General features: G+C 63.0%; 1 protein-coding gene across 5 annotated transcripts; it reads left to right on the forward strand.

The window, feature by feature from the left end:
- Positions 1-1,385: 1,385 nt before the first annotated feature.
- Smg9 (SMG9 nonsense mediated mRNA decay factor) lies at positions 1,386-19,920 on the forward strand. 5 transcript variants are annotated; one of them, XR_009585357.1, is made up of 14 exons: positions 1,386-1,675; positions 4,405-4,560; positions 4,937-5,011; positions 5,095-5,359; positions 5,446-5,543; positions 6,886-6,998; positions 10,210-10,321; positions 11,565-11,660; positions 12,963-13,048; positions 15,160-15,266; positions 15,635-15,742; positions 16,400-16,528; positions 16,648-17,139; positions 17,597-19,920. XR_009585357.1 is itself a non-coding variant. In XM_060366375.1 (14 exons), coding segments are annotated over exons 2-14 (1,485 nt in total). In that variant the 5' UTR covers positions 1,386-1,675; positions 4,405-4,410; the 3' UTR covers positions 16,956-19,920. The 5 variants fall into 5 exon arrangements, 4 of the variants coding, with proteins under 4 accessions (XP_060222358.1, XP_021482515.1, XP_021482516.1 ...); XM_060366375.1 differs by having other exon boundaries at positions 16,648-16,792; positions 16,955-19,920; XM_021626840.2 differs by having other exon boundaries at positions 16,648-16,792.
- The last annotated feature ends 348 nt before the right edge of the window (positions 19,921-20,268 follow it).

Here is a 20,268-nt window from a genome sequence, read left to right on the forward strand (position 1 = left end):
TCCTTGTGCGTCTGTTAAGGTGGGTGGGAGGAAAGCAGAGGGAAGCGAATCTGCCCTCCCAACCCCCCGTGGCCCATGGGCAGGTACTCCCCACCACTCTGCCGTGTGGGTGCTGGGAAGCGTGCTCACACGGTACACGTGGGGCCAGAAGCTGGCTTGGGGTCTCCTCTCGCTCTCCTTCTCTCTCTGTGTATATACATACACATATGTCTGTGTGCATTTAATGTGCACGTGTGTGTTTGTCTGCATGTATGTTCTGTGTCTGTGGAGGCTGGTAATGGTCTCTTATGGAGTGAGTTCAAGGAGAGAGACACGGTCTCAGAAACAAAATATGGGCAGGAGAGATGGTCCCGCAGTCACCGTCAGTGGCTGCTCTTGCAGAGGACAGGGATTCAGTTCCCAGCACCCACATGGCGGCTCACAGCCCTCCGTTCCTCTAGTTCCAGGGAACCCAACGCCCTCTTCTGGCCGCAGAAAGAACAAGCATGCACATGGCACACAGACATATTACAGACAAAGCACTCACACATACAAGAAAAATAAATCTTTAAAAGCTGTAGAAGGGGGCTGGGCCCTAGCTCAGTGGTAGGGTGCATAGCAAAACCTGCTGAGGGTTAGTCCCCAGTGCCCTACCCAGAGACAGACAGACAGACAGATAGACAGATAGATAAGACAGATGACAGACAGGCAGATAGACAGACAGACAGAGATAGACAGAGACAGATAGATGATAGAGACAGACAGACAGTGATAGAGTAAAACCTTAACTCAAGGACCAGTGAGGGCCTGCTGGGTCAAGCTACTTGCGGCCAAACCTGAGGCCCGCAGATCCGCCTGTGGCCCGGGGAAGGGCCAAGCACTGCCTCCCGAGGACTCCTCTGTACGTGCATGACTTGTCTGTGTGTGCGCACACCCAGAGGCCACGCATCCTGCTTGTAGCTCGTGAATCTGGGAGCACTAAACGCCGCTCTTCGAGAACAATCCATGCCCGGCCGGTCACCTTCAGCCAGCCTGAAGAGTGGGGCTTGGCGGGGCTGGAGGAGGCCAGCATGCGTGTGTGCGTTAGGGAGAGCACACGCCACTCCGCTGAGCTGGGTCCTCCCTGAACGTCTTTCAAGACCGTGCCTCTCAGCCAGCTCTGAGGCAATGCTGTATTCGCTCGGCTGAGAACCCTGGAATGTCTCCCTTCCGCTGCACCCTCCCCATGCGTCACACTGCTGAACACCCGGGATTCGAACTCCGGATCTCCAGAGCGGCAGGCCCAGACACACACCACGCCCATCAGAGGAACTACGCGCACGCGCCCTGTCAGCCGCACCGTCCTCCCACGCCCCTCCGCAATCCGCATGCGCGCTGAAAACGCCCCTTCCGTCCGCGCATGCTCAGTCTGGCGCGCGAGCCCTGCGCGCAGCGCATGCGCCGAGCCGGCGGCGCGGACTAGGGCTTGTTCCGCTGCGCGCTGCCGCCGCCTCTCCTTCCTCTCCGGGGCGCTTCCGGGACGCCGAGGCCAGTTCCGGAAGAGCCGACCGCGGCTTTTTCTGCCTCCCTCCGCTCCCGTGACCTTCCCGCGCCACCGACTCGGCCGGCGCCCGCGGAGGGCCTTCCCCGCCCACGCTGCGCGCCTGTCACTCAGAGCGCGCGCCGCGCCCCAGGAGCCAATCAGCAGCCGCCGCAAGTAAGGGGGCGCCCGCGGGCGGAGAGCGCCGAGCGTGCCGGCGGGGCGGAGCTTGGTGGGCGTGTTCGGGGCGGGGCTTGAGGGTGGGCGTGTTCAAGCCCCGCCCCGCCCTGCCGTTGAGAGGTCGCTGGGCCGCACGCCAGTGGAAGCCGTGAAGGCCTGGGCTCGGCGGAGCCGTTAGCTGCAGGTACAAATAAGTAGTGGAAACTGCGGCTGCTGCAAAGTCCCTGTCGTGAGGCACAGTCCTAAAAGCATCAGGAGTAAATTCCTGGACATAATCCCATGGAAGCCGACACGCACCCAGGCCTCCTTCCCAGGAGTGTATGCATGGAAATGGTTTGGGCGTTCTTCATGCCTGAGTATAAGACTGCATAGAAGACCCATATAAGACCGCAGATACTAGGGGGCACTTAGAAAAATGGGTACGTAGGGCCGGGCACGGTCGCTCGAGTGTGACCCCAGCAGTGTGAAGCCAGAGACAGGCGGTTGCCGGGGGCTTGAGGCCAGCCTGAGCCACAGGACAGGACCCTGTTGCCGAGGGCGAGAAGGAGGAAGCTGGACTGTTGAGTTCTGGAAGACTGGGGAAGTGGAGCTTGAGAGCTGAGGGGGAGGCGTGGACACCTGAGGGGTCCCGGGGGGTCTGCGACCACATGCTTGGCGTCCCAGTGCTGGGCAGGTGGAGACGGGCAGAGGGTGGGCTCCTTGGCCAGCCCGGCCAGCCTGAGGCATGGGTTCCGGGTTCCCTGTCCTAAGAGAGTGGGCCGGGCAGGTCGGCAGGCAGAGGCGCCACCCAGACAGGGTGGAAAGAGAAGGGTCTCAGAAGTTGTCCCCTGACCTCGTGCCCGTTAGACTTCATGTCTGTGAGGTCGCTGCAGAGCCCTGTGATAAACACATGAGCCAGCGTAGCTCTGTGGCGCTCTCCCAGAGAACTCTGGGAACAGCAGGAGAGGTCTCAGACGGCAGGGGCTGGCCTCCCTGGTCTGGATTAAACACTCCAGAGCAGTGTGCACAGGGACACTTACCTGAGGGGGGGTCACAGTGAGCAGACACTTCAGTGTGAGCACGGGATCTCTGTAGGGACAGGGAATCTCGCTCGTAGGCACGGGGGGGGGGGGGCGGTTTCCAGAATAATAGGGTCGGAGGGTTGATTGCGGGCCCGGGAGAGGGCCGCAGACAGTAAACAGTCATTTAGGCCCTGACTCACTACAGCAGGCGTCTGTTAGCAGCTGCCCGCCTCCGTCAGTCCGGTCTGTGGCACAGGTCACTTGGGCCCGAGAGGCGCCGCACAGGCCCCGGGTGGCTAGCAAAATTGCCCCGTTGGTTGTAGAGTGTGTCACGGGAGCCTGCTGATGTCATTGAGGCCTGAGGTGGACGCGCAGAGGGTTCTGAGGGAACTCGGTGTGTGGGGCACACTGCCCGCCCTCCAGCTTCTGCCAGGCGTCAGTGAGCCCTCGAGTGCGGGACAGCAGAGACTGAAGTGTGCCAGCCTGACCTCTGGGGCCACAGCAGGCAGCCACACACGGTCCTGGGGCAGCTGGGCCCTCAGGGCTGCCCCTAGGGCACACTGTAAGTTAGGGCCCTGAGCAGATGCACAGGTGCAGACTGGGTCGTGCTGCCTCTGCTCCAGAACGTAAGGATTAGATGCTGGGGAGACCTCAGGGGGGGGAGGGGGAGCTGAAAGGCACGTGCTCAGGACCCCAGTGGGACCAGGTGGTTAAAACCCCCCATCATCACGGTCACCGCGCACACAGATGGGTGACCATGAGCCCCTCAGCTGAGGGCTCTGTTAGGGACTCAGGATTTTGGCCTGTTGCATTGGGGCCCATCTTACGTGACCCTGCGCCTGTAAGCGTGTGCTGGGTCATGTCAACAGCTGAAGACCGCTCTACCCCAGAGACGAGAAATGGATCATTCCCCACTGCCTTCTGGGTAGGCAGCCCAGGTCCCCACAGGCTTGCCCACACTCTCCTGTTTCACCCTGCTTTCCATGGAGTGGCCTTAAAGGTCAGGGGGTTGCCTGAGCCCCTCCCACATTCCCGTCAGCCAGGAGGAGGAAGAGGCCCGGGCAGGCACCCACTCTGTGAAGGGACGTTTGGGAATGCTCCCAGGCCTTGCTTCCCTTGCCACACCTGACTGCAGAGAAGCTGAGCAGTGTGTTCTGAATGCTGAGTTAAGGAGGCGGAAGTCGGGACCTCGAAGCTGCTGTGCATCAGCCGCAGAGCGCCCTTTGGAGTTGAGTGTGTGTGTGTGTGTGTGTGTTTATGAGTACACGGGTGCAGTACCCAAGGAAGCCGTAAGAGGGCGCTGAGTCCCTGGAGCTAGAGGTAGAGGCCATCGCGAGCTGTCCGTGTGGCTGCTGCGGCCTCTGCAAGGGCAGTGTGTACTCAGACTGCTGAGCCGTCTCTTGAGCCTCTGCTCTGCTTGTGGGGTCGGTTTGTTTTAAGGCTTCTGTGTAAGGGTGCGTGGGTGGAATGAGCTGTCTGTGGAGGCCGGAGCATTGCGTGTGCGTGTGTGTGTGTGTGCGCGCGCGCGCGAGCGTGCGTGCGAGTGTGCGAGTGCGCTCGCGTGTAGGCTGTTCTCTCCTGCCATCTGGTATGGGGTCTAGGTTGCCGTCTGGGTGGGGAGAACCTTTGCCATGGGGCTGGCATCGAGCTCCTGTTAAGGAGGAGCCCGCACTCCGGGGTGGCCCTAAGGGGTGTACTCTGACAGTGGCCGCGTGTCCCCCCCAGGCGACCATGTCGGAGTCCGGGCACAGCCAGCCTGGGCTCTACGGGGCGGAGCGGCGGCGCCGGTGGAAGGAGCCTGGTGCCAGCGGCCCTCAGAACCTCTCTGGACCTGGCGGTCGGGAGAGAGACTACATCGCGCCCTGGGAGAGAGAGAGACGGGTGAGTGGTCTCAGCAGCGGCCTGCAGGAGTGGCTGTCGCAGAGCAGGCACCTGCCACGAGTCAGGGTCCCTCGGGCACACATGCTGGCTTCCCTTTGCCCTGAGTCCTGTGAGGACGGAGCTCCTGCCCACCCCCCAGTTGAGGGGTGTGTGGCTCTTAATTGGGTACCAGCTTGCTGCTGAGGTGTTCCAGCTCCGCTGCAAAGCTCCAGGCCCTCACTCCTCATGAGGCTGCTCTAGCCGAGGAGGCTGTCGACAGTGGTTCTCGGCAGTCTGGGGCCGAGTGGCTGGGCTCAGGCTGGCTCCAGGCTTGGCCACATTTTGTGTGGGTTTCGGAGTCGCCTGGGGAGGGTGACAGATTGCATCCCGCCCCCAGGACGGCAGCGAGGACCCCAGCACTAACGTCATGCAGAAGACCCCCATCATCCTCTCGAAGCCCCCAGCTGAGCGGGTGAGTGTCGAGGCCTCAGGAGGGAGGCAGAGGAGGGCGGCGGGAGGTCTCCTCGGTGGCCTGCAGCCTTCTCACTCTCACAGTCAAAGCAGCCGCCGCCCAGCACCGCCCCGGCCCCTCCACCGGCCCCGGCCCCGCTGGAGAAGCCCATTGTGCTCATGAAGCCTCGAGAGGAGGGCAAGGGGCCTGCGGCTGGCACAGGGTCCACCACCCCTGAGGGCACCACCCCATCGCCCCCCACGGCCGCCACGCCTCCCAAAGGGGAGAAGGAGGGACAGAGGCCCACGCAGCCTGTGTACCAGATTCAGAACCGGGGCATGGGCACTGCCACGCCAACCGCCATGGACCGTGAGTGGACCCCTGGGCTGGGCAGGGACACCAGCTCCTGGTCACTCGGCCCCTCACCGTCCTGTCTCTGCTTCCCATCCATCCAGCTGTGGTGGGCCAGGCCAAGCTCCTGCCCCCGGAGCGCATGAAGCACAGCATCAAGCTGGTGGACGACCAGATGAACTGGTGTGACAGCGCTATTGAGGTACGGCCGCCTGGGTCACACCCCTCTGTCCATCCAGTGCAGCCCTCAGGACCAGCAGGGAATCTGCGTCAACCAGGCCTGAATTTATCAGCTTACAGGCTGATCGTTGAAAGTCTTGGTGTGTTGATGTTGGTGGAAGGGTGCTGGGCTTTGAACCAGGGCCTCAGGCATGTTTGGCAGCTCTGTTTGAACTGCAGCCCCAGACTGTTTTTTATTCTTGGTTTGGAAGCGAGGTCTGACTAAGTTGCCTGAGCTACCCTTGAGCTGTCGTCTTCCTCAGCTCCCTGAGTGGCTTGGATGGCAGCCTATGACCCCAGGCTGCTTTAGGCCCTAACATGCTCTGATGTCTCTTGGCGGACACCCTGCTACTCTGTACCCCAGAACCCCTGCGCCTTGGCACTGCAGAGAAAGGGCCTGGCCCATGCTGTCGACAAGGCCGAGGCTCCTTCCCAGAGGCCCCTGCTCTAGCTAGAGCTTCCTGTGGCTGGGCCCACACATCTGTGCCTCTGTTCTTCCACCGGTGTGCACGCTCTCCAAGGGCTGCCCCTCCACCCCGTAGCCTGAGTCCGTGAGTGTGTGTGCCATGCCAGCTTGCTCCACCGTGGGTGGCCCTTTCTGCAAGGAGAAAGCCGCTCTTTTGAATTGCCTGGCATGGCAGCCTCCTCCCTGTGCGGGCTGCTGAGCCCCTGACATAACCCCTAGGACTGAAGACAACTGTCAAGGAACACCCAGCCCTGGGTAATTTGGCTGCAAGGTGCAGAGCTGGCAGGGTCCCAAGTGTGGTTTTCCAAGTCCCTCTGGTCCTGGGGACCTGCCAGCAGAGCACTTGGCCTTTGGCAGAGGCTCTTCTGCCCCCTGGTGGTGAAGATCAGCAGAGCTGGGCCCAGAAGCAGAGCTCTGGCAGAGGCAGTTGCTTGCTCTGGTCTCCTCACTCGCCTGAGGCTGCCTGGAGCTGACCAGACTGTCTGCTCCTTCCTGGAGCCGACCGGGCTGCATCCTGTCTGCCTCTCTGCTCCTTCCTGGACCAGGCTTTAGCCTGTCTGCCTGCCTCTCCACTCCTCCTGGGAAGCCACTGGTCATCAGGCCCGCCCGCTCCTGCGTTTTCCTGTCCCGTGCCGACCAGGCCTTACAGGGCTTAGCTTCCCAGTGGGCTGGTGCGGCCCTGTGTGGTCAGCATGTGTGCCTGTAGACCCCTTCTCAGCCATATCAGGCTCTGCTCACTCGGCCTTCCCAGACCCCACAAACCTGCTGCAGGGGAGAGGGACTGACCAGGGGCTGTGGCTGCCCCTGCCAGCTCTGCCAGGCTGTGAGGCTCATGTTCCCTCCCCCCGCCTCCTTCCAGTACCTGCTGGATCAGACTGACGTGCTGGTGGTCGGTGTCCTGGGCCTCCAGGGGACAGGCAAGTCCATGGTCATGTCGCTGCTGTCAGCAAACACCCCAGAGGAAGACCAGAGGTGAGGGCACAGGGCAGGGCTGGAGGGCACCAGGGCACGGTGCCTCGGGGAGGACGGGCGGGTGTTGTAACGGAAGGTTCCAAGTGTCTTCTCCTGGGGCTCACCCTTGCAGGGCAGGGTGAGCAAGGGTCAGCTGGGCCTCGTTCCCAGCTGGGGGCTGGCGGAGGCGGCCGCTTGGTCTCTGCACGGCAGCCTCAGGCTTGTGCCAGCTCCCAGCTGGTGGGCTGGGCCAGCCAGCTCCTCCGAGTTTAAGGAGAGTCAGCTCATTTTTATGTTTATTGTGTTGTGCCTGTGTGTGTGTGTGTGTGTGTGTGTGTGTGTGTGTGTGTGTGTACTGCTTGTGTGCTTGCTGCCCACCAGAGGCCAGGAGAAGGCTTCGGCTCCTGAGGCGGCGGGAAGCTCCGTGGTGTTGGAGTTGAACCTGGCGCTTCGGGGAAGCGGCCATGTTCTCCAGCCCTTGGGGGTCCTGAGGGAGAGGAGCCAGCCCAGGCCAGGCCATTAGGTGACCAGTGCTCGGGAGTCAGGAAAGCCGGGAAGCCTGTGCCTCCTAGAAACAAGCTCTCCAGGAACAGGAGGGACAGGAGGAACAGGTGGGACAAGTGACCCATCCCTGTGAGTCCCCGGGTAGCCACGGCCTGCACCCCAACCCACTGCACACATGCTTCTCTCTGCCACATGGACCTGGTCACACACCTTGCAGCAGGCTCTCCCCACTGCCCCCTAAGGTGCTGGGACCCCACTGACCCTGAGCCACACTGTTGGTTAGCCTCCTGCCTGAGGCCGACTCAGCTCAGAGCCTCGCCCTGGAGCCTCCTCTCCCTTGACACTGAGGAGCACGGAGGGCAGGGATAGGCACTGGAGGTTCTCGGGAACACGGGGGGGAGCCTCAGAATAGAGGTGGGGTTGCAGTTAGGGCGACTGTTGCGGAGACAGACCAAGACAGAAGCAAGCCAGGAGGAAAGGCTTGATTGCTGCACTTCCACATCGTGGCCCCTCAGTGAAAGGGGCAGGACAGGACTCAGACAGGGCAGAGGCCGGAGCAGGAGCCGTGAGCCCTCACATGTGCTGAGTCTCACGTCTGTGGCGCGGCTTCATCGCTGCATTCTGTTCAGGGCTGGGGGCTGTGTTGTTTTTTCAGACAGGCTCTCCGTAAGCAGCCCAGGCTGGTCCCTTCCCCACAGTCCCTGCCACATTTCTTCTAGGGAAAGGGCCCATAGTTCTCAGCAGTTGCAGGGCCTGGCGGAGACGCAGAAGAGGTGGGGAGCACTGTTGCCTGGGCCTGGGGCTGAGGTCCCTGCATCTCCACCCCCTCCCAGTGCGAAGACACCCAGCTGGAGCTACAGCAGCCCTGGGCCGGGCCGGGCCGTACTGTCCTGCACTGCCCTGTGCTGAGCTGAGCTGAGCTGTGAGCTGTGCTGTGTGCTGTGTGCTGTGAGCTGAGCTGAGCTGTGAGCTGTGTGCTGTGAACTGAGCTGAGCTGTGCTGCCCAGTGCCGAGCTGAGCTGAGCTGAGCTGAGCTGTGTGCTGTGCTGTGTGCTGAGCTGAGCTGAGCTGTGTGCTGCGCTGCTGTAGCTCCGGGTGGCCTCTCCAGCAGGCATAGTGCCTGGTACTCTTCACCAAACTGCTGAACTGAGAAAACCACAAAGACTCAGTTTGCCTTTCATAGCTGTGTTGACCGTGGCATGTGGTGGACTTTGGGCCACACTCAGTGAGTCCAGGGCCACCCTCCCTGAGTCCAGGGCTACCCCCCGTGAGTTTAGGGTCCCCTCAGTGAGTCCAGGGCCACCCTCCATGAGTTTAGGGTCCCCCTCAGTGAGTCCAGAGCCACCCTCGGCTGCACAGTGAGTCCAGGGTCACCCTCAGTTCAGGGCCACGCTCGGCTCCATGGTAAGGTCAAAGACAGCATGAGTTACAGGGCAAACGGGAGGAGTGAGTGACAAAGCTCTTGCCTGGCCAGCTTTCCGAGTGAGGGACCAAGCACTGCAGAGAAAAGGGGGGGGGGGAAGGGGAGCCCAGGAGGGTGAGCCCTCGAGCCACCTCCACCTTTTCCCTGTGGTCCCTGCATGTGGTCCACGCCAAGGCCGTCCTCCTCGTCCCTGTGCTGCAGGGCGTCTTGTCAGGCACCGTCCTCGCTCCTCCACGTCTCCAGGGCCCTGGAGCTCCCTTTGGAGCACTGTTGGGAGGCAGCGGCCTTGTCTCCTGCTGCCCTGGCCTGGCCTGTGAGCAGCGGCGGTGGTCTGAGGTGTTTGCAGAGGGGAGGACGCCGCTCCATACAGGAGTTCAGGGTGTGCCAGACCCCTCCCCCAAGCAGGGGCTGCTGTCCTGGGTGCTGCGTCCTGGTGTCTGGCACGGAGAGGGGTGCCTGAGGACTCAGCCAGCAGTTGGCAGGGTCTGAGGGCTTCTCGTAGGTCAGCCTCGTAGCAGCCTTGGGCTTTGGGGTGCAAGAGCAGCCCACGGGTCACCTGTAACCCAGCACAACAGCCCAACACAAGACAGCTTAGAACACTTTCCAGGTTCTTTTGGTAGCTGAAATACATGATTTGTTTTTGAAACCTTACTTTTATTTAAACGTGTGGGTGCCCAGGAGGCCAGAGGAAGGCAAGGGGTCCCTCGGAGCTGTGCGTTGGCTGTGAGCATGTGAGTTGCTGGCACTCAAACCGGGGCCTCCAGAGAAGCCGTACACACATTCATGACAGAGCTGCTCTCTCCCTGGTTAGACAGTCTGAGTGTGAACTTTGCAGAGAGCAGTGCTGGTGTCGCTAGCAAAAGCTGGACATACTTGTTGGGTTGTGTCATTGTTACCGTCTTAAAAAAGTGAGACAGGGTCTTTACGTGTAGCGCTGGCTAGCCTGGAACTCACTGTGTAGACCAGGCTGGACTCGTGGATCCCCTGCCTTCCCGGTGCTGGGGTTAAAGACAGCCATCATGACTTTCTGCCCTCACCCTCTCCATTGCACAGATAGGAAACTGAGGCAAGAGGGCTTGAGGGCCAGGGAGACAGGCTTGAGCCCAGCGGCCTCAAGGTGTGGCCCGTGAACGCTTGAGTTGGCTGTCTCCCTTGGCTGTGTGTCCCCGTGGGCAGGACTGAAGCTGTGGTAAAACCACGTCGTCATTCCCAGCCAAGGCCACAGGAGGGAGACGGCAGTGTGGTGGGCTGGGCATGAGCCTTACAGAGGCCGACAGCTCATGTGCCCACGTGTTCCCTGCACAGGGCCTATGTGTTCCGGGCCCAGAGCGCTGAGATGAAGGAGCGAGGGGGCAACCAGACCAGTGGCATCGACTTCTTCATCACCCAGGAGCGGATTGTCTTCCTGGACACACAGGTACCCCCTCATGTCAGAGGGTGGCCTCCCTCCCAGTCACCTCCGCACGTGGCCTGAAGGCTCGAGCAGTGTGCCTCAGGGGTGGCCTGGGCTCAGTGGGGCCCAGATCCTGAGCTTCAGCCTGAAGCTAAACCCTGCCCCAAGCCTGCTCTTTCCTGTCGTGGGAGCTCTGAGGAGCCCCTGGAATTCCTGGGATGAGGTTCTGTCCTTCGGATGGATGTATAGTGGCATGCGGCAGCTTTCCTCGGCTCCTGGGGTGCCTCAGCCTGGCCTCAGGCACGAATGCTGAGGCCCAGCCGCCGCCCTCACCCCGCTCCCGGAAGGCTCTTTCCGGGGGCTCTCTCGGCCTGTTCTCTTGACTTAAAACCATCTTTGAACTGTGCGGCCTTGGTCCTTTTCTGTCTCTGCTCCTGAGTTTCAAAAAAGGCGGGGGGAGGGGGGTCACGCTATCCGCCAGGGGTCCCCAAAGGTGCCCACGGTAAAGTCTTAGCAGTAGTGTGAACACGAGGGCTGAGCTGGGTGCCCTTGGCTGTTAGTGGCTGGGCCCTGTGCACTCCACACTGCTGCCTGTTTGCCTGGCCGGTGCCTCCCTTCCGGAGACCCCCGTGGCACATGGTTGTGGACATTTCCGGTCTCTGCTGCCCCGTCAGCGGCACTGCGGCGTGAACCGCCGAGGCTTGCGCCTGGTCTCACCCGTCAGGCGCTCCCTGGGCTCTGGCCTGACCCGGCACTGGGGAAGTGGAGTTCTGCTTCCGGCATTGGCACAGAGTGCCAGCCTGCATCTGAGGACCCTGCGTATGAACCAGGGTGTGGAGCCTTGGGAGGGACCTGAGCACAGGCAGGCCAGGCTCCGGGCCGGGCCGGCGGCACAGGGAGAGAAGCAAGGTGAGCGGGCCGAGCGCACGTCAGAACAGAGCGCACTGTGGAGCCGGCTAGGATGTCGGGCTGGCTCACAGCTGACCATTTTAGGGAGACTGGCCTGCTACACACACCGATGAATAATGGGAAGTCTTGAAGGGCACGGGCTCGTTCAAGCACCAGGAGCTGTCAGCACCAGGAGCTGCCTCGGGTAGCCGGCACCTGAGAGCAGCAAAGCCCGGGAAGATGGGTCCGCTTTGGAGTTCAGGGTTAGCCCCTCGCTGGGCACTAGTTAGTCATGGTGCCATGCTGCTGGCTGTGCTTTGCCCACAGTGACTTGCCTCACGGTGGCTCTGCCCTGACCCTCCCTCTTCATCTCCTGCAGCCCATCCTCAGCCCATCCATCCTGGACCACCTCATCAATAACGACCGCAAACTGCCCCCCGAGTACAACCTCCCTCACACCTATGTGGAAATGCAGGTGAGGGGCTGGGGGCTTGGAGGGGGCTGGGGTGCTTGGGCTGGGTCAGGGGCTCGGGTTGGGTCCCAGGGAGGGCTGGGGGCGGGGCTGGGCCGGGGCAGCTGAGGATCAGCCCTCACCTCCCACGTCACTCTCCGGCACCCTGAGAGGAATCAGAACACAGGGTCGCACACCAGCATGGCAGCCTCTGCCCGCAGCTGGTCCCCGCGGTCTCCCATGTCCCTCACTGCCCACAGTCCCTGCTGGTCCCCGCAGTCTCCCGTGTCCCTCGCTGCCCACAGTCCCTGCTGGTCCCCGCGGTCTCCCGTGTCCCTCGCTGCCCACAGTCCCTGCTGGTCCCCGAGGTCTCCCGTGTCCCTCGCTGCCCACAGTCCCTGCTGGTCCCCTGCGGTCTCCCGTGTCCCTCGCTGCCCACAGTCCCTGCTGGTCCCCTGCGGTCTCCCGTGTCCCTCGCTGCCCACAGTCCCTGCTGGTCCCCGCGGTCTCCCGTGTCCCTCGCTGCCCACAGTCCCTGCTGGTCCCCTGCGGTCTCCCGTGTCCCTCGCTGCCCACAGTCCCTGCTGGTCCCCTGCGGTCTCCCGTGTCCCTCGCTGCCCACAGTCCCTGCTGGCCCCCGCGGTCTCCCGTGTCCCTCGCTGCCCCACAGTCCCTGCTGGCCCCCGCGGTCTCCCGTGTCCCTCGCTGCCCCACAGTCCCTGCTGGCCCCCGCGGCCTCCCGTGTCCCTCGCTGCCCCACAGTCCCTGCTGGTCCCCGCGGCCTCCCGTGTCCCTCGCTGCCCACAGTCCCTGCTGGTCCCCGCGGCCTCCCGTGTCCCTCGCTGCCCACAGTCCCTGCTGGTCCCCGCGGCCTCCCGTGTCCCTCGCTGCCCACAGTCCCTGCTGGTCCCCGCGGCCTCCCGTGTCCCTCGCTGCCCACAGTCCCTGCTGGTCCCCGCGGCCTCCCGTGTCCCTCGCTGCCCACAGTCCCTGCTGGTCCCCGCGGCCTCCCGTGTCCCTCGCTGCCCACAGTCCCTGCAGGTAGCGGCCTCACGTGTCCCTCGCTGCCCACAGTCCCTGCAGGTAGCGGCCTCCCGTGTCCCTCGCTGCCCACAGTCCCTGCAGGTAGCGGCCTCCCGTGTCCCTCGCTGCCCACAGTCCCTGCAGGTAGCGGCCTCCCGTGTCCCTCGCTGCCCACAGTCCCTGCAGGTAGCGGCCTCCCGTGTCCCTCGCTGCCCACAGTCCCTGCAGGTAGCGGCCTCCCGTGTCCCTCGCTGCCCACAGTCCCTGCAGGTAGCGGCCTCACGTGTCCCTCGCTGCCCACAGTCCCTGCAGGTAGCGGCCTTCCTCTTCACCGTGTGCCATGTGGTGATCGTCGTGCAGGACTGGTTCACGGACCTCAGCCTGTACCGGTGAGCAGGGAGGGCCTTCCCGCCTTCCCACGGCGTGGGCTCTCCTCCGTGTGGGGACGGGGAGTGCGCCTCCGCCACACCTGAAGTCACCCTCACCGAGCTCACCCTGGGGGCCGGGCAGTGGCAGGAGTGCACAGCAGGCTTGTGGCTTCCCCATGGCCGTGCGGATTCCCCCGAGTCCTCCTGGTCCCGTCAACCTGTGCTCCCTCGCTGACACAGGTAGTTAACGGAGTGGCAAAGGGAGCCTGGGAGGGGTGGCTGGACACTGGGAGGGAAGCCTTCGCTGGCACGCCCAGCCATTGGTGGTCCTTGGCCAGCGGGCACAGCTGAGCTCTTGAAGATGGCAGTTCTGGGTGCAGGACAGTCTGTGCCAGGCCCTGCAGAGCACGCCCTGCACAGAGCTCGCCATGCTCAGCCGGGCGCAGCACTGTGCGGCTGGTAGGCCACACCTTCAGGAAGGGCGCCCCAGGCGTCGGGCTGGCCTTGCGTCCTGCACTTGGTGACCCGGCCCTCCCCACACCTGGCTGAGGGCACCGTGTGCACACCTTCTCCAGTGCCAACCTCCCTGTGCCAGCCTCCGGCCTTCCTGCTCTCCCCGACCCCACCATGGCACCTGCCACGCCGAGGACCCACGGGCCTATTGCCTCCCTCTGTGCAGTTCCCAGCTCCTGCGGGGTCGCGCACAGGCGCGTGCAGAGGGCTCAGGGCCAGGCTAGCTCACCTGGGAGCTCTGTTTCCCGGCAGCCATGTTTTCCAGCTGTCGGAGTGTCTGGTCCCTTGGGGAAAAGGTGGTAGATGCTGGGGACAAGAGTCCTGCCTGAGCAACTCTGTGCCAGGCAAAGCAGGGGCGAAGAGGCGGATGCCTGGGTCAGAGCGCCGAGGGTGAATCCCAGCGCCTCTTGGGTGCCCACCTGCCTTGGTTCCTCACTCTGCAGACTCGGTGAGTCAGCGCAGAGTACCCGGCCCCATCCCTGGGATGGCACAGTACCCGTCCGCCTGGTGACGGGCACGGCGCAGTGCCTGGTACACAGGCAGCACCTGGTCAGTGGTCACTTGGCATTGGGCCTAGTGCGGGGTCTTCCCAACCTGAGTGACTGCGCTCTAGTCACCCCTCCTGCCATCCCTGACTGAGTCATACAAGTAAACCAAAGACCCCCGTGCCGGGCCCTGGGCACTCAGGTGGAGAACCCAGAGCAGGTGCCCGCTGTGGCGTTGGCGGTCTGCCAGGGTCTGCAGCAGGTCTGCTTGGAAGCCGTGTCTGCCCTTGCGGCTGGGAAATGCTGTAGGTCAGGGCTCAGCAGCCTCACTCCCGTTAGGTACGGGTCTGTCTGCTGTCCCACACTTGGAAATGTTGGGAATAGCACGGGTGAGAACAGCTCCCGGGAGACCTGTGCGCAGATGCCTACAGCAACTTCGTTCTTGAAGGCTGCTCAGAGCAGCCAGCGCGCCTTGACAGGCGAGAGGCTGTCCAGACAGTGCGTGTTCTTCAGCGTGAGACAAGTGTCCAGCTGTGAAGGGAGTGGAGGAACCTTGAATGCACATTGTTAAGACGCTGCAAAGTGTGCGCTCCGGCCACATGACAGCCTGGAGGAGGCAAAGCCAGGGACAGTTCGGGGACTCCAGTGAAGGGACCCCACCCAAGCCTGCTGTGCTGGGCCTCCTCACCCAGGCTGAGTGCCTGCACCAAGGTGGCCACGCATGTCTCAGGAATCTGTGAGGAGGCTGGCTGTGCGAGGCAGAGCATGGCATGCTGCTCTGTGAACCTAAACTGGGCCAGAAAGTGGGTTTGGGGTTTGTTGGCTAGTTTATTCTTGGTTTGTTCTCAGGAGGGCAGGGGCTCAGTGTCTGTGTAGCTCACACTGGCCTCAAGCCCCGAGTGGCTGGGACTAGACACATGCTGATAAACCCGACTTTAAATGCGCACACACACACACACACACACACACACATCCATCATGGAAAAGATAGTGCGCAGTGACACAGGTGTCTGTGCGCTGGGGTCCTGACTGGAAAGTCGGTGAGGAGCAGAACCATCAGAACCGAGGGCACCCTTCCCAGCATGTGTGCGAGCGTGTGCAAGCATGCTCACCGCCCTCACTCCACACCTGCAGGTTCTTGCAGACGGCAGAGATGGTGAAGCCGTCCACCCCGTCCCCCAGCCACGAGTCCAGCAGCTCCGCGGGCTCCGACGACGGCACCGAGTACTACCCCCACGTTGGTGAGCGCAGCTCTGGGGCGGGCAAGGGGGAGGGTCAGCCGGCCTCGATGGGAGAAGGAGCCGGGCTGTGTCTCGGCCCTGGGGCCGCAGGGCTGGAGAAGTGAGCTCTGGCTGCCGCCTGCCCACTCGCCGGCTTCCCCTCCAGCCCTGCGTCCTGCCCTCTCTGCCCTCACGATGCCCTGAAGTTCTTCTCAGGGCAGGTGCACGCACCCGCCCCCAGTCTCCCGTCACGCCCCGGATCCCACAGCCGTCCCTGCCTGTCCTTCCGCCGGGCCAGGGGTCCTCCTGGACGGTAGCCTTCCGGTCCCCAGAGCTGCCCTGCGGTGGGCCGGGTCGCGGGCGGAGAGCTGACCTTGCCTGTCGTCCAGTCTTCCTGCAGAACAAGGCGCGCAGAGAGGACTTCTGCCCCCGCAAGCTGCGCCAGATGCACCTGATGATCGACCAGCTCATGGCCCACTCCCACCTGCGCTACAAGGGTGAGCACGCTTGAACCCTCACACCCTCTCTCCTGGACCCTCACACCCCACACCCCACACCTGGCCCTCACACCCCCACACCCACACCCCTATACCCTCACACCCTCCCTCCTGGACCCTCACACACCCACACACCCACACCCCTATACCCTCACACCCCCACACCCTCACACCCCCACACCCCACACCCCACACCTGGCCCTCACACCCCCACACCCACACCCCTATACCCTCACACCCTCCCTCTTGGACCCTCACACCCCCACACCCCCACACCCTCACACCCCCACACCCCCACACCCTCACACCCCTACACCCTCACACCCCCACACCCCCACACCCCCACACCCTCACACCCTCACACCCCCACACCCTCACACCCCCACACCCCCACACCCTCACACCCTCACACCCCCACACCCTCACACCCCCACACCCCCACACCCTCACACCCCCACACCCTCACACCCCCACACCCCCACACCCCCACATCTTCACACCCTCACACCCCAGCCCTCACAGCCTTGGGTGAGCACTTGGCCCTCACAAGTCACAGGCAGAGCCGGCAGAGGCCACAGAGCCGGCAGAGGCCACAGAGGCCGCAGGGCAGGCAGACTTCCTCCCAGAGCACAGCTGACGCTGAGGTCTGCTCCCCAGGGACGCTGTCCATGCTACAGTGTAACATCTTCCCTGGGCTGCCGCCCGACTTCCTGGACACCGAGGTCAACCTGTTCCTGGTGCCCTTCATGGACAGTGAAGCCGAGAGCGAGAACCCCCCGAGAGCAGGTACGGGGACCCTGGGACATCTGACCACAGCAGACTCCTGCCCGTGGCTGGGAGAAGGCCGGTCTGGGCCTTCCTCGGGGCCAAGTTCAGGAGCGCCTCTGACCACCACACTGCTGCAGGGCCCGGCTCCAGCCCCCTCTTCTCCCTGCTGCCCGGGTACCGCGGCCACCCCAGCTTCCAGTCGTTGGTGAGCAAGCTCCGCAGCCAGGTGATGTCCATGGCACGGCCGCAGCTGTCGCACACCATCCTCACCGAGAAGAACTGGTAAGGTGTTCGGAGAGAGGGACCCCTTGGCGCAGCTGGGAAGGCGCTGTGTTGGGGCAGCTCCGTCAGCCCTGGCTCTCCAGGCCTTGGTGGTGGGCTGCCGCCAGGCCAGGAAACCACCGCGTGATAGCCTTGGTCCAGTTCTGGGTTTTCTTCTGGAAGAAATTTAGGGCATGGTAGTTCATGCCTGTAGTCCCGGCCACCACAAGAGCCTTAGCGGGAGGATCACTGCGCCTTCCAGGCCAGCCTGGTGTACACAGGGAGACCCTGCCTAGAAACAGATTAGACTCAAAGCACGCGTCGCTCAGCTGAGTCACGTCCTGACTGCTGCTGCTTCCAGCTGGAAGGTCAGTGAGCCTGGCGGAGCTGGGAGATGTGCTTAAGGCTGAGTGCCCCAAGAGTCCCGCTAGTGCTGGCCCTCCTCCCTGCCTGGCACGCTCCCCTACGCTGCGCCCACCCGCTGCCAGGCCTGTGTGTAACCCACAGGGGAGCAGCACCCAATGGGCCTGCTGGGAGAGAGCCAGGAACCAGAGCAGGGTGGCCTGGGGCGGTCCCCACTCATGCCCTGCTGTCACTGAGGTGGTTGGGAGCACGACCGGAGCACGGAGCACTCAGGGCAGAGCTTGGTCCTGCCGTTGGCTGAAGCAGGCCATACCGCAGAGCCCAGCCCTTCATCCGAGCCCCGTCCTCAGCCTCCCACGGAAAGCAGGACCACCCTGTCAGGGTGGGCACCGTGGCTGTGGGCTGGGGACTTCCTTGGGCCTCAGCGTCCGTCCACTCTGACAGCAGCCCTCCCTCCCCCAGGTTCCACTACGCAGCCCGGATCTGGGATGGGGTGAAGAAGTCCTCAGCCCTAGCCGAGTACAGCCGCCTGCTGGCCTGAGGCCCACACAGGAGAGGCGCTCCTGTCCGTGGGCCGTCTGTGGACAGCCAGGCCACACAGCCATCCCCCAGCCGGGAGCAGAGCGCAGGCCTGCAGAGGGCTTGTAGCATCCTGCCAGATGTGAGGTGCTGGAGGCCAGTTCCCCTCTCTAATGGGGCTGTCGGGGTGACCAAGAGATCAGCCTGCCATGAGCAGCCCTTCCCAGGTCTCCACAGAGACAGGCAGCAGGAGACAGGGGAGTCCCAGGAAGCCTTCCCTGGGGAAGGGCTGGGCGCAGCTTCAAATAAAGGTGGTCACAGGCCCCTGTGCTGGCTTCTTCCCCTCCTGGAATCATCTGGGACACGGGGCAGCTGGTCCCGTCTCTAGAGCCCTCAAAGGACAGCTCCTGTCTTAGGCCGAAGGGTAGATTGTCCGGTGCAGCGGCTCGGCCTATATGCCCAGCGGTAGCTGAAAACAGGAGGATCAGGAGTTCAGGGCCAGCCTTGGCCTAGCCTCAGAAAACAAAGCAGACATGCCGGGGCTGTGGAAGCGGCTCTGCTTGCCCTTGGCCCTCTTGCCCTGTGGACCCACTGATTCTCCTTCAGGCCCCAGGCGCTGTGTGTGCCCTCCTTTGCTCGTTTGCACATGGCAGTCTGCTTCCCAAAGCAGGTCTCCAGGTGAGCCCGGAGCCCAGCCGGTCCTTTCACCACAGCACTCCAGCCTGCCTGGCCGTACCGTGCACCCTGGAGCCACAACCGTTCTGTCCGGTCATGGCCAAGGAGCACAGTGCGGGCAGGCCCCGTGGGGAGTCTGCAGGTGTGCAGAGAGTGAGGTTGGGGTTGGGGAGCCCCGAGACTCGGGGCTCACTGGCACTCGCTTCCCCTCTGGGTTCTTGCTTCGTGCAGATGATTTGTTTTCTTTTAGCAAAGACTTTTCTGCTTTACAAACAGTGGAGAGTGGTGCAGCACCCTGCACTGGCCACACACACCTTTGCACACACGCCTTTGCGCAGGACCTCCGTGTCACCCGCAGTGTTCCCTGAGTTGCCTGCGTTGTCCTCAAGATGAAGACACCGTCTCTCTGTGGAGCTGCCCCGGCCGGGTGGGCCTTTCCTCTTAGCTCTGCTCTGCCTTCCTGGCCTCTGCCTGTAACCAACACCGACGCCCCATGACGGCCCCTCCCAGAAGAGCCCGGGGACGCACCCTGTGCCTGCTTTCGCATCTTCAGTCCGGAGAGACTGGTGTGTGACCTTCAGATGGCCCTCAGGCCTGGGCCCTCACCTGCCTGCTCCCAGCTGGAACCCTCCTGCTGCCCTCTCCACCCAGGGTGGCCCAGCTCTTCCCTGCCAAAGCCACAGCTCACGCCACACACGGGAACGCGTGCCCTGAGTCCCGGTGCTCACAGCCCGCTGGAGACTTGAGGGTGCTGTGAGATCAGAGCCTGTCTCAGGGACCTGAGAAGACACCAACCTGAGCTCGTCCTGGCTGCAGGGGGTGGGAGGAGCAGGAAGCCTGCACCACCCAGCCTGGGCAGGCAGCTGTGTGCCCTGCTGCTGGGTGGGCTCCATGGGCAGCACAGTGCGTCTGGGGATGGTGAGGGAGGTGCCGTGTGTGCCAGGGCAGTGCCAGCAGAGGTGCCCATCAGCGGTGTCGCGTTTGTGGAGGGCTGGTTGAGTGTGACAGGAGTCGGGTGATGACTTCAGAGCTGGGTGTGAAGCCAGGTCCCCGGCACTCCCTCTGGCGGGTTGAGCACTGGCCATGGGGCTGCGGAGAGCTCAGGGGTGGCCGGGTGAGCACCAGAGGCGCCTCCTGGTTCTCGGCTAGTGGACGTCAGGTGTAACCACCGCCAGCAGGGCGATGGAGACGCTGCCCACTGCCTGGCCCACTGGCCGCTGCCTTTCTTACCCTCTAGGGAGCAGAGTGTGTGGCTAAGGATGCCAGCCCTGGAACCAGGCTGCCTCTGTTCAGATCCCAGCCCTGCCAACTGCACGTGACCCTGGGCAAGGGACCAGACCTCTTTGGGCATGTCTCTCTGTGAAGCAAGGTTTCTGACCGGTGCCTCTGCTGCCAGCTCCTCAGAGCCTTGGCTTGGCAAATTTCCTCGTGGCTGACCAGGGCAAGATGGCCAGCTGTTGGGAAATGGTACTGGGCATCTGCCTAGAATTCCCCAGTGAGGGGCTGGGGTGTGGCTCAGTGGCAGAGCATTGGAGAGGCACCCGGTTTACTTTTTCTTCTCGATAAGTAAATAAAGAATGATGATAATCACAGTGACAGTGTTGACAGTACTTGAGGCCTTGCCAGCTGCAGAACTAAGAACAATATGGCTGCCTCTTATTAACATATGTTCACCAATAGTCCTGGCTCATGACGGCCAAGAAGGAGATTCCCCGCCTACTCACACTGGCACTGAGAGGAGCAATGACGGGCTGAGGCCACCAGCTAGCTAGTGTATAGAGTATTAGGAACGGGGCCCAAAGCCCTGCCTCAGTCTTCCACGTGCTGGCCTTACAGGCCTGCGCCTCCATGAGGGGACGGAGGGGTGAGGGGACAGATGTGGAAGGGGCCTGTGAAGGTCTGCTTTTTTTTATGTGTCTGTGTATCCCTTGGGTGTGTGG

Source organism: Meriones unguiculatus, chromosome 14, assembly GCF_030254825.1.
Source record: "Meriones unguiculatus strain TT.TT164.6M chromosome 14, Bangor_MerUng_6.1, whole genome shotgun sequence".
Classification (NCBI taxonomy): domain Eukaryota; kingdom Metazoa; phylum Chordata; class Mammalia; order Rodentia; family Muridae; genus Meriones; species Meriones unguiculatus.

What these genes read in the sequence shown, in the direction of transcription:
- Smg9 (XM_021626840.2), top strand. Translation starts at nt 4,411, where the DNA reads ATGTCGGAGTCCGGGCACAGCCAGCCTGGGCTCTACGGGGCGGAGCGG. An exon ending in TTGTCTTCCTGGACACACAG is followed by an intron (nt 10,322 to 11,564) that starts GTACCCCCTCAT and finishes CATCTCCTGCAG; the next exon opens with CCCATCCTCAGCCCATCCAT. An exon ending in ATCCTCACCGAGAAGAACTG is followed by an intron (nt 16,793 to 17,596) that starts GTAAGGTGTTCG and finishes TCCCTCCCCCAG; the next exon opens with GTTCCACTACGCAGCCCGGA.